The following is a 13,209-nucleotide window of genomic DNA, read 5'->3' as shown; positions in this document are numbered from 1 at the left end:
GGTGTTTACACTGAACCATCCTTTAAATAGAAGGAGAGAAATCTCCTGAGAGTAGCTGCACCCAATCATCACGACTGCAGATAAAAAAAAGAGCGATAGCGCCAGCGTTAAAAGCTTATCTGTGACAACAACATCGCCCACTAGAGGGCAGGTGAAAAATGCGCACAGCAAAGTGGCAGCAGGCCCTCAGGAACCTCGTGTGTGTGTGTGTGTGTGTGTGTGCGCTCATGTTCATTTGTGTATTTACGTTTGATAGAGACTTCAAGGGATGAATGGTTTCCACCTGTGTACAGCTGTCCTGTGATGTTTGTTGCTTTGTACTTATACCTGCATCCCTTTCATGTCTCAGATGTCGAGGAAAGCCGTATCGTGCTGAAATTTGCCACAAGTCTTATCTCTGTACAAGCACACTTTTGTTCCGTTTCCCAGGAGCCCTCCATTTATCCCATACTGGAGCATGAAAAGTGGGAGACATAATGGAATAAGTATAGAGAGAGAAAAAAGCCAGGGGATGCTGCAGGTTGGAGACTTCGCCATACTACGATATCTGCTTAAAGAGACTCAGTAAAAGAGGCCATTTGGTGCAGGCGGTTTCCAGGCCAACCACTCAGAAGGGTTAATTACTATTACTCCCACCGACCACGAGCTCACCCCACCTGTGCTGCTCAGTGCTCTTATGATCCATGTGCCGTTCACTCACCTTGCGTTCTCTCTTTTTTTTTTTTTTTTTACGCTTACCTGAGTTTTATATCGTGTAGTTGATCTGAGAAGAGCGAGTCGGCAGAGCCGTGCAGGCTGGCACCCTAGGGTGCCGCGCTTCAAGGAAAGCAAGTGACTGCACTGTTGCTGACAAGGCTGTTATTATCTGAGGAGACGGAAAAGGGAAAAAAAAACATGTCAGTCATCGTCTTTTAAATAGTCTCATGTGAGACTAATGCTAATGCACTCAAGAATGCACACAACCAACTGCCCCATTGGCACGTTTACTCAATTCTGGAAAGATATACTGTATATACACTACATGTATAAGCAGAGTTGGGGTCAATTACATTTTTCGGTGACAATTACGTTTTCAATTACCCATGTTCAATTACAATCGGGTGGACTGGGACAAAAATTCAGCCCTGGTATTTTCTGCGCCGACCAGCCCACTACATTATCAGTGGACACCATTTAGAAGACGTTATTTAGTGATACTCAACATGTGGCTCTTTATGTTTTATTTTTAATTATTATTCCACCAGGAAAATATTAAAAGGGGGAAACTTTTTAACCCCCTTTTTTTCCCCTATTTCCTTTGTCCCATTTTAGCCCCTTTTCAAAAGTTCTGGCACCTTTTTTCAATAAATATCCCCTTTTTCCTATTTTTTGTCCATTTTTGCAGGTTCTTTTTGACACTTTTATCCAATTTTTGTCCTTTCTTCAAAGTGTTTGGCCACTTTTCATCCAAATAAGCTAACTTTTGTTCAATAAATACAACTTGTTTCCTTTTTTCTCTACATTTAGCCTCTATGTTCCACATTTTTGCCCTTTTTCACGACTGTTTACCACATTTTACCAATTAAAGGTACCCCATACCATTGCCATTACATACCACCTGTTTTTTCTTCATTTGCCCATTTTTTGCCACTCTAGACTACTTTTGGCCCATTTTAGTCATTTTCAATCTTTTCATGCCATGTTTTTGCCACTTTTGAACCATTTTTGGCCATTTGTTATGTCATGTCTACCTCTACGGGCCCAATGTGCCAGATGGCCACTCCATCGCTGATTACGATTCAGTTATGATTACAGTGAGCAGCATTTTTTCCAATTACAAGTAAATTACAATATTTTTGTATCCTCAGAAAGCCAATTACAATAACATTCTCAATTAATAAAGTTAGATTACAATTAATCACACTTACTGAGCCTAAAATAAATAACCTAATAAAAGTTCTCCCTCCTTTTGTGTTAGCTTTCTGTTAGCATCTCTAATAATACCAGGTCCTAAATCAGCTGTAAAATACACTAAAAACAAATATCTATCATCTAATTTCTTTTCTATCTATTTGTTTCCTTGTTAGGCTTCATAATCAATGAAGATATAGGTTTTAATATTTCTGGTGTGGGCATCTGAGCCTTTTTTTGTGTCAATATACCCCTCAATCTTTTTTAAATGGTAAAATGTGGGAAAGCTTGATATGAAACATATTTTAATAATTGTTAATTACATACTGTATGTTCATAGAACTGTAACATGGTTACCCAGTTTCGCATTAAATTATAATTTATATTTTTTTATAGCATTTTCATGCCAATTACAAAGTCAATTATCCAAACTTAATTACAATTATGACAGCAACAGATTTTTAAAATTGTATTTAAGCCATAATTGTAATTAATTATTAATTATGCGATTCTAATTATATAGATTACTTATACACAGGGTTGGGGTAAATAATAAATGTTTTTTCTTTTTGTGTTACAGAGTTTGCATATTCTTTCCATCGTACATGACTTTTTAAACATAATCAACACTTGAAGTCCCTAAATCAACACAAGACTTTCTGACTATTTCTCTCAATAATGGACCATGTGATGAACTGTATCTCTGTGCCATGAGCTGCGATATGCTTCACAGCTGAGTGCCACAAAACGGGATTGGCAGTTATTTGCCGAGACTTGGTGGTAAAACTGAACATGACGGTGGCAACAACTGGCTCCCAAGGACCCGCTGGTAAGCCAGGCAGTCGAACTTGCAGGACGTTGGAGATGCGCTGAGCTTGCGGACAGCCGATAAGCAGAAAGGCCGCGCTGTGGGTCAGCACGTACCCACGCCCGTACAGTCGGATCTCTATTAAGATAGGAGATAGTGGACCAGTGTGATAAGAGTTGACAGAAGCGAGTGATGTGATATCAGTGTTGGGACGCTAGCTGTAGAAGCTGCTGTCCCTCCTGGGTTGGCTAATCAGGACTTAGTTGAACTTGCTCTGTGAGCTCAGATGTCCCTAATTTTGCTGATTCATATTTTATAATCTTTGTGCATCGAGAGTGTTCACTGCTCCAGGATTCATTTATCAGGAAATTCCACTTTGTTTGACAATATTGACTTGTTTTTGAATTGATATAACTTTGATTATTGCCTCCAGCTATAGTTCATATACCATTAGATAGATCTATAAACTAAATTGACAGAGGTGAAAGTAATGGATTACAAGTACTCAATTTACTGTAATTCAGTTGATTTTATGGGTACTTGTACATTTTTTTGAGTATATTTCTAAATCAGTCATTTTATTTGTACTTAAGTATGTTTTAAAAGAAGAACTAAAGTAACCTGTTACATTTCTACACCCAACCGTTCCTGAGTAAATTATTTATTTTTTGTTTTAAAACAATCAACGGACATTGCGAAACTACAAAAAAATGAAATAACCAGACAACAATGAAATGCATCACGTCATAGCCGACCAATCAGATTAAACGTAATGCATTGAACAGCATTGAATGCTGGTTATTTTCTCACTTTTAGAGTGAATAAATTCAGCTATGCTTAGAGCTTGAAAATTGTTTTATTTTGAACTAAATTCATTGGTGTTTTTTTTTTTTTTTTTTTTTTTTTTTTTTTTTATTAGTTTAAGAATTGTACATTTGGACAAACCTTATATTTTATATAGATGCCTTTTTGTAAACTAAATTAAGTTCTAATTGTGCAAGATTCTGTTTTTTTTTTTTTTAAAGTTTATACATGCGATGCAAGGGAACCGTGGAAAGATTTATTACCAACAATCTACATGGAGGGTGATAGTAACTCGTAATTTGTACTTTGACTACTTATTAATTGAGCTACTTTTTACCTGTACTTATTCGTAAGTATTCGATGTATGACTTACTTGAGTCCAATTTCAATCAATAAACAGTACCCCTATTGAGTCTGATATATCAGCACTCTTTACACCTCTGTGAATTGATGGCGTTAGTGTTTTACAAGCGACCTGTGCATATCTGGGACTTACAGTTCATTCTGTCCACCAGAAGACGAAACAAACATGGAATCTGAGAAAGTTGTTTTGGTCTTTTGAGACAACGCACTCACAAACTATAATAATAATAATAAAAAAAAAATATCATTTTTCTAAGGTTTGAGTGTTCCCAAAAGCAAAGCGACCTTGATAACTGTGAACCACAGGAACTTTAGAACCAAATATGACTGCTTTGAGAGTCGGCCATCTGGCCAGAGTGAGTAACGGAGGAAGGGGCAAGGCAGAAACAGAAGCCTCTTGAGTGAAATGCATTAAAGGGTAACTGCAAGCTTGATCACAACATCATGTGATACGAGATACTTTTAGTCAGCTTACTTTCTATAAAAGTCCTTGTAGATCAGCCAGGAGTAGAAAACACCTGGTCGTCTGGGAGACATGGTGGCCGCCCACCGTTATGCTTACCACAAATGCACTGGACTTGGGCTCACAATCACAGCTTCATAATATGAAGTGGAGCCACTTCTGATGTGTATATTATATTACATCCTTGGTTTTTTCATAATAGTAAATACAACTTTAAATAAAGAAATAACTACAAAAACCTCAATAAGTATAAGGAAAAATTTCGGCTTAATAACAATACAGATAACTATTAAATCATGCCTTATTTATTATTACTAGTAATAAGGCCTTAAAAATGCTTATTTCTAGTAATGTGGCCTTATTGCTCATTTACATTAAAAGGTCTTATAATAACATTGATAAGGCTTATTAAGTGGTAATAGAAACCTTCATTAATGTAGTTATTCATGTATTAACCCACTGAAGCTGTTTTTTAACAAGCAGTAACTATAAGTTAAGGAGGTTTCCTCATAGTCTTATTAATGATTATAGTATTAGTAATGCCTTATTTGTGCTGATTAACATTAATAAAGCTTTTTATTGCTTATTTATGAGTAATAAGGCTTTATTAAAATGTAAAAATGCATATTGATTTTAAGGCGTTTTTAAGTTTTATTACTAGTAAGAAAGCCTTATTAATGCTTATAACTAGTAATAAGTACATAACGTAGCACTTTAATGCTTAAAAAGCATTATTAAGGCCCTCACACTTATCATTATTAATAATACATATGGCTTTTTATGTCTATGCAGACGGTCAATGACCTTATTAATGTTTAAAGCCTATAAATAATATCTACATTTTGAGATCTTACAGAGGAATAAAGCTTTTATGTACTAATTGCAAATTACCTTTACAGCCCACTTGCAATAACTACTAGTTGAGCTGTTATTTAAAAAAAAAAAATAATAATATGAAAAACAGATTTAATCTTGAGCTGGAAAATAATTGTGAAGTTTTTTTTTCTTTTCTTGTTGGTAATATTAAGCTATTGTATAAACACACGTCATCATCATCATCATCATCAGTCTCTCAGCAACAAACAGTGAACCATTTATCATGATGCAGCTTGTTAGCAATGTCCAGGCTGCATAATTACCTGTATCAACTGCAATGATTGTCTTCAGTGACAGATGATTCATCACTTCACATTGATGGAGCCTCCAGGGGGAATTCTGAGCTCTCGCAATAAGATTAGCAGAGAAATGTACACGTCCACTCAGCATGGCTTCATACAGTAAAGCATTTATACTGTTCTTATAGTTATTCTGTTACGAGCATCAAAAGAAGAAGCTTCAGTGTAACTTATGAAAGCCCAGTTTTACTTCTTTCGAGCTGCAGATGTCTCTGTGAATAATGTCAAATTTTATTCTGGTGTATATCTATTATATATTTGTACATTTTTATATTATTATTATTATTATTGATTGATCTTATTTTATTTTGTTTTTACTGTAATGTGTGCACTTGCATTTAATCCTAATATAATTAACAGTATTTTACTTTCTAGTACTCTTCTAGTACTCTTTCTTTATTTCATTTTAAACCAATGTTTTTAAATCTTGGTAAAAGAGCACAATACATTGTCATTATATATATTTAATACATTTTCATTCCTGTAAGATTTTTATTTTATTTTAATTTTTTAAACAGATCTTAGTATTTGGGACACATTAGTTTAACATTTAAGGTTTGCTGGAAGTTTATTTTGAAAGGCGTGCGCGTGTCGCAGGCTCATGATCCTCACATTTCTCACTTGGCACCGGGCACTGTTGCCAGATTGGTGAGTTTACCGCTATTCGAGGGACTAAAAACTTGGTTTTGCATACTTACCCAAATTATAGTGAAGAAATAATAATTATATATAAGTATAGTGGTAATAAGAAGAAACGATTTTGTGTCCTGTGATTGTAAATATTTGAAGTTTTGGGGCGCGGGATTATCAGATGTATCTGGCAACACACAACAACAACACCAGCCACTGCGGAAGTGAGAGCGTCCATACGTTCATGGTTGGTTGTCCATCGACTCCTCTACCACCTGGTTCTACTGAAGATTTGTGTTTTAACAAAGGTTAAACATGACCAGGTAAGAGCTTTATTTGGTCAGTTTTTAATGTTTTGTCGAGAGGTGCCAGTGTTTGCATGGTGTCTGCATTGTTGGCCATTTGCCACAAAAATGTCCGCTTCGTTTAGATTCAGGATGCCGAATTAACTAAACCATCAAGATTGAGGACGTGTTTAATTTAACAATGATTTTAAATACCGCTGTTAGTTTTCTGCTTTTGCAAACAAACATAAAACAAATGTTTACATGGTGTGAAAAACTGATTATTTTGCACCTTACTCTGAAGGTTGCTTCCATAAAACTAACGGGATTTAATGATCAATGTATTGGTTTTAATTGGGTTTGTTGTTAACTTGTGCCCGACTTAAGATTGTTTCTTATATTTTTTTCTAGTGGTAACTATGATTATGTGTCATTCTTCACCATCAGCTATAAATACAAAACTAACCACTATTTTGAAAATCTGAAAGTGAATAACGCAAACAACCGGAAGTTTGTCATCAGTGAGTGACAGAACCGTTTGATTCAAAACCCCCTATCAAATCAAACGGTATACAAAACTCGTCTCTCGATATTTTTCCTTAAAATGGCGATATACGATATAAATCTCGGTTTTTAACTCGATAAAGTCTGACCAGAAAAACAATTCTGGGTTAAATTTGCTGATGCAAAATGCCACACAGACACTTAATAACTGTGTCAATTTGTGCCACTTTTGACTTTTTCTCCTATAAGGGACAGCATGTGTGAGTGAGTAGTGTGTTGGGACACACTCAGAAATCCATCTAACTCAGTCGGGGGTGTAAATCTAATTTTAGTTCAGGGGCCAGATACGGAGCAGCTTGATCTCTAGTGGGCCACATATTTTATGCAGGAAAATGAGTCATTCTCTTGCATAAAACTCGATATATTTTGAATCTCGATATATTGCCCAGGTCTAACTTGAATAACATGTTTGACCAGTATTGGTCACTCTAATAATGTATAGTATTTAGTAAAAAGCATGGGTTCTTGTTGGCAGAGATTGCCACTAGACTCAAAGACGTTCCTCTTTCAGTCGTGGCAGAGACAGACGCCCCACTGAGCGATCGCTGAACAAAACGGTCGTTGGCAGCGACAGACATGTAAAGAAGTCGTCCAGAGTTCCTGCTCCAGCTGTGGGCAGCCAGGGTTTCCAGAATCCAGCTTCCACTCTACTACAGATCAACCCCTACACGAACCAGCCCTACACACCACGCTACCACGACATCCTTAAGAAGCGGCTGCAGCTGCCTGTGTGGGAGTACAGGGAGAGATTCGCCGACATCCTTAAGGGTAGTCAGTGTTTTGTGCTGGTGGGGGAGACTGGATCTGGGAAGACCACCCAGGTGAGAGGAACATTCCGCCCTTTACATAATTGAGTTATCTTCAGCTAACGTAGTGCTTTACCTTGTTAATCACAGCTGTTCACTATCACGTAGGGCTGAACGATTTTATAAAACAATCATCGAATTGCGTTTTTTTTTTTGTCCTCAATATTGCGATTTAATATGCAATTATTTTTTCAAAATACTCGTCATGTATTTTTTAATGAACACAAGCAATAAATCAATCTGTTTCATAATAAACAATTTCAGATTTATTTAAACTTTAATTAAATATAAATTTTAAAGCCCAGATTACAACAAATAAAGCAAATAAATCTGTGGCTTTACCTCTTCAACATATCTAATTAACTTTACATTTCATGAAACATGTAAACATGTGGACTGCACTTCTTAAACACTGTCTGAACTTAACAAGAGAGGACAAGAAAGAAAAAAAAAATCTATAAATATAAAATATATCGCGATAATATCGCAAATGCAATTAATCGTTCAGCCACTTTTTTCGGAATATTTTCTTCTATTTTTTCACAATAAAAGACACATCGACAATTCTCAAACAACACCTGACATTATTACATGTAGATACAAAAAAGAAAGAAACAAAAAAAGATTTTAAAATGCTCAAGATACGGTAGAGCTGCACAATTAAATTAATTGTAATCGTGATCACGATTTTGTTTTCCATGATTAAATAAACCTGATCGTCTGCAATACTTACATTTATAATAAGGGCTCTGCACTCTAATAGTGTATTCATTCAGTGTATTCATTTTTTTAAAAAATTTTTTATTACCAAATATGATAAATCATCGTGATGACAATATTGATCAACATAATCATGGTTATAATTTTGGTCATAATCGCGCAGCTCTAGATATGGTACATTTTGCACATAAAAATGAAAAATCTTCAATATTATTATATTTGGCTGCAGTCGTGCCAACTTGCAGTCTGGTTTGCTTCTGTTTAGGTTTGGCTATAGATTGCTTGTGCGTTTACTGAGGATTTCGTCGTATTTTTAATGAATTTTTTAGCTTTTTTGTGTTCGACAGGTATTGAAAGGTTCAGCATCTTTACTTCAGTTCCGAAAGCGTCTTTTTGATATCCCTATGACGGCTGTTCACTTCCTGCTTCTTGATTCAAATGTGATGTGACCAGACACTTCACCATTGCTGTTTGTTGCAAGAAACTCTTCCAATGCATGTGGATGTATAATCAGTATCTCAATATGATCAGATTGTTCATGTGGATCTTGTTTGGTTTTCTCTTTCTTGTTATGAATTTTAGTATTTTGATAAGCACATTGAGATGACTTTGTTGTATATTGCGCTATACAAATAAAGTTGAATTGAATAGATTTAGAAATATTATGATAAGTATATTTACTAATGCAAGACAATACAGTAATTCAGAGGATATCAAGAAGTAGTCGTTCCTAGAGTACGATTTATGAAAATGACAGTAAAAGGAAAAATCTTAAACAATCTCACCACATTTGATGAATAATAAATACAGCAGGAAAAAAAAGAGAAATTACAAATAGCAGACACACAATACATATAAAGAGGCATATGTATTAGTATTAAGTACCAAGCAATATATCAATCCAGTCAGAGTGAGCAGTCGTGAAGTGTTCTCTCTGCAATGGCTTAGTTGGCAAACATTTAACACATTAATTTCCACGGCAGTGACAGATGAGCTGTTTGCTCTAGAGCCAGCGCATGTTCGTCAAGAACGCATGTGTCAAACTCAAGGCCCAGGGGCCAAATCTGGCTCTTTACAGCATCAATTTCGGCCCGCAGCACAGGACAAAGTAAAAATGGAAGAAGAAAACAATGTGTATCATTGTGCAAATTATGAAATATTTCAGTTGTAGATATCTCAGCCCCTCCAAATACATGTGGATACAAATTCACAAATTTCCCATGCTTATATCACACGATGGCAGTCATTTTTCAATCTCAAATTGATGAGAAAAAACCTGCAAATGTCCTCAAATTATTCGACCAAATTGAATATTTACAAAAGTTTAAGGTCACTTAATGCTTGGATATTGTTGGTTTCATATACTTTTTTGTAATTTATACCTGGAAGTGAAAACTTGGGCATATTAATAATGAAATTGCTCTTTTTCCTCCCTAAAATCCGTGGCCCACTTGAGATCAAAATGGTCTGTATTTGGCCCCTGAACTAAAATGAGTTTGACACTCCTGGTCAAAAAGCTGTGTAATCAGAAGAAGTTACGATCCGAGCTGTTCTGTCACCGTTCAGATCCCTCAGTGGTGTGTTGAGGCGGTGCGCTCACTGCCGGGGCCGCGGCGGGCTGTTGCGTGCACCCAACCCAGGAGAGTGGCGGCCGTTAACGTCGCTCAAAGGGTTGCAGACGAGATGGATGTCAAGTTGGGCCAGGAGGTGGGCTACTCCGTCAGGTTTGACGACTGCAGCTCTGCCAAGACCGTTCTCAAGTTAGTGAGACGCCTTCATGTTCAGTTATTTAGTAGTGGTTTCAAAGGAAAGCTTGATTGTTTGGGCACATGCTAATCCTCTTCTCATTACAACAGTCGTTTGCTCTCACTGCTCGCCCAGGTACATGACCGACGGGATGTTACTGCGGGAGGCCGTGAGCGACCCCATGTTCGAGCGTTATGGAGTCATCCTCCTGGACGAGGCCCATGAACGCACGTTATCCACAGACATCCTGATGGGGGTTCTGAAAGAAGTGCTTCACCAAAGGCCTGATCTCAAGGTAAGCTCAGATTACTACCTTTTTTAGGGTTCTAAAGCAGACATTGGCCACTGGTGGCCCAAGTTCCCAAAAAATGTAATTCAAGAAGTTGGAAGAATTATAAGCCCAAGCATAATACACAAAGTACACAAAACACCCAAAAAATTCAAAAAATACACAAAAATACAAAAAGTGACCCCCAAAAACACACAAATCGACAACAAAAAAGCAGAAAATAACAAAAAATAACAACACACAAAATGACTCCAAAAACACACTAAATTACTCTGAAAATACACAAAAGGATAACAAAAATGCAGAAAATGACTGAAAAATAAACACAGTTAAACAAAGAACACAAATTGACTCAAAACTGACAAACCATCAAAACCACAGACAAAGACAAAAGAGACAAAAGCCTAATAACAATACAGTAGGTCCAAATGTATGGGAACTCCAATTTTTCTTTTGGAAGAATCACGATAAAATGCGCAATCCGGATCCGATCCAGGTGAAACTTAGTGGATTGAAATAAGAAACAAACATGACACAAGTCAAATTTCATGAAGATCGGCCTCTTACGAACCGAGATAGGAATTTTTTAAAATTTTGCCAATGATTAGAGATAGCGATTGTCTTTATTTTTTAATCTGAGCCAGAATCCTTATATTTATCTGGATTCCCTCTAAAATGTAATGGAATCTTCCATGGTGGGAGGTCTATCCTAGGTTAAGATTGAGTTAAATATTTTGGTGTAATCCTGCAAACAGACAAATGCCGGTGAAACTATGACCCCCCCTTGGCAGAAAATATTGTGTATTAGGCTGTTAATGAGAGAGGGAGATGTAGATGTATGTAGTTTTCCACACGTCTCTACGTTTCGTCTTGTTATAGAAAGCTTTTAAAAGTTGCTCTGTTTTGTTTCTGTCCTGCTCCACACACACACACAACATACACAATCCTTCAAATGTTCCGATGAATGTTTGTAATGGCTGCTACAGCCCTAAATATGTCTTTCCCCTTGGATAAATGCAGTGACAGCCAGTGTTTATGTTGCTCTCCTGTCATGTTTTCCCGCCTGTGTGTACCCCTACCTGACAGCCATGTGTGTGCGCGTTGAGGGAAGAAATATTGCTGCGAGCTCGTTGAAATGAGCATCTATTTTGCACTGCAGCAAGAGCAGAGACTGTTCATACAGCGATCTCCTCTCCTGGGTCGACTGTTGGTGTGGGATGGGATCAAAAGCAGGAATGTGGCCGACATAATTGTTGTAAAAACAGATGGGGCAACGACTAGTCGCTTGTCAGAGTGTGAATCAAAGGTTAGATTGTTGCTCGCCGACTGTTAAATGAGCTCTCTGTGATTGTGATTGGGAACGATCACCCACCCATGCCCCCTATCTCCTTCATCCCTATCGCCTCCCAAATTTGAAAGTTTAATTTGCCTTGATTAAGAGCAATTATGATGTGTCGCAGAGCGTAATGCGAAATGCGGGGACACTGGCCCCTGAAAATGTTTTGAGATTGAAAACGGGAGATGTGGTTTCCATTGGAATTCTAATGCCGTTGATGTAATGGCACAGGAGAGAACATTGTGTAACCAGCATGAGGAACAGGAAGTGTCTAATCTCTGCACAGGTCATTGACTTGGATGGTAAATGGCTGGTTTTACATTATGGTTGCTGTGAGCTTTAATTTCAAAGTTCGATATAAGGTTTGCTCTCCTGGTCTGACATTTATGGACTATCTTTGGTTTTACTTCAGGTAAGGCCACTATAAGAGGCATGTGCCGCACGTATTTCATGTTTTTTCATTCCTTCATTTCATGTATTTGTTTTTTTATTCGAGCAGGGACAAGAAAACAAAAAACAAAAGGAAAAAAAAACTGTTTGTGTACAAGGAAACTCCATCAGAGAAAAACAATCAGAGATGTTCAAATTAATAGATAAGATCCATGTATAATTGTAATTGTTGCCAGGGATTTTGGCCCCATGAAAAGAAATCTTACTGGGTCCCAGGTCGGTGGGAAATTTAAAACTGTTTTACTTAAAACTATGCATTTTAATGATTGGTTTAATGATATGCACTTTCATTAATTGGTAAGGGAAGCACTGAAAATACAATTAAAATCATTTCGATTGAATTATTAGCTCTATATTTCAAAATAATCTCTGTTTTTAAAAAAATACTTATGTTTGTCAATTTTTTTTAATTTTTAATATTAATTTAATTTTGGGGATTTCAGTAGAAAGTAAAAAATTTCAGTTACCAAAAAAAGGAAAATTTTCTAGCTATATTTTTTGTTTTCTTTTCAGGCTTTAGGGGTTGAAATTGTTCTAAAATAAATAGACTACCAGCTATTTTTTTTTTCTAATTTCAGAACAATTTTTCTTTGTTAATGTTTTTTACTCCCTAATAATTGATTAATTTATCAGAGCTGCTCACCTAATTCCTCAGGGCTGCTACTCCTGACTGAGTGAATGTAAGCAGAGCTTTTTAAGCGTTTGCCTGCATTAATTATTTAAAACAACAGTGAAAATCCAGTTTTCTTCAGTAATATGAGCTACTATGGGGAGAAAAGTGAGCAAGCTTAGAAAATATGGACAAACTTAGCATTAGACTACAGGCTAATGTTCCTGAACTTTCCATCACATGAACCACTAATAGACCCCCCTTTGGCAAT

General features: G+C 36.6%; 1 protein-coding gene across 3 annotated transcripts in view; it reads left to right on the top strand.

Moving 5' to 3' along the window:
* Nucleotides 1-6,327: 6,327 nt before the first annotated feature.
* dhx15 (DEAH (Asp-Glu-Ala-His) box helicase 15) overlaps nucleotides 6,328-13,209 on the top strand; it is a 53,839-nt gene continuing 46,957 nt past the window's right edge. The window contains exons 1-4 of one of the 3 annotated variants that reach the window (XM_028474111.1): nucleotides 6,328-6,456; nucleotides 7,493-7,802; nucleotides 10,074-10,267; nucleotides 10,389-10,548. In XM_028474111.1, coding sequence (XP_028329912.1) covers nucleotides 6,449-6,456; nucleotides 7,493-7,802; nucleotides 10,074-10,267; nucleotides 10,389-10,548 — 672 coding nt within the window. In that variant the 5' untranslated portion in view covers nucleotides 6,328-6,448. Of the gene's footprint in view, nucleotides 6,457-7,492; nucleotides 7,803-10,073; nucleotides 10,268-10,363; nucleotides 10,549-13,209 lie in introns of those variants that run through there. The other 2 variants (XM_028474112.1, XM_028474113.1) reach the window with 2 other exon arrangements.

The sequence above is a fragment of the Gouania willdenowi genome, chromosome 18, assembly GCF_900634775.1.
Source record: "Gouania willdenowi chromosome 18, fGouWil2.1, whole genome shotgun sequence".
Classification (NCBI taxonomy): Eukaryota; Metazoa; Chordata; class Actinopteri; order Blenniiformes; family Gobiesocidae; genus Gouania; species Gouania willdenowi.
The sequence above is the reverse complement of the archived record's forward strand: the minus strand, read 5'-3'. Positions and strand labels throughout refer to the sequence as shown.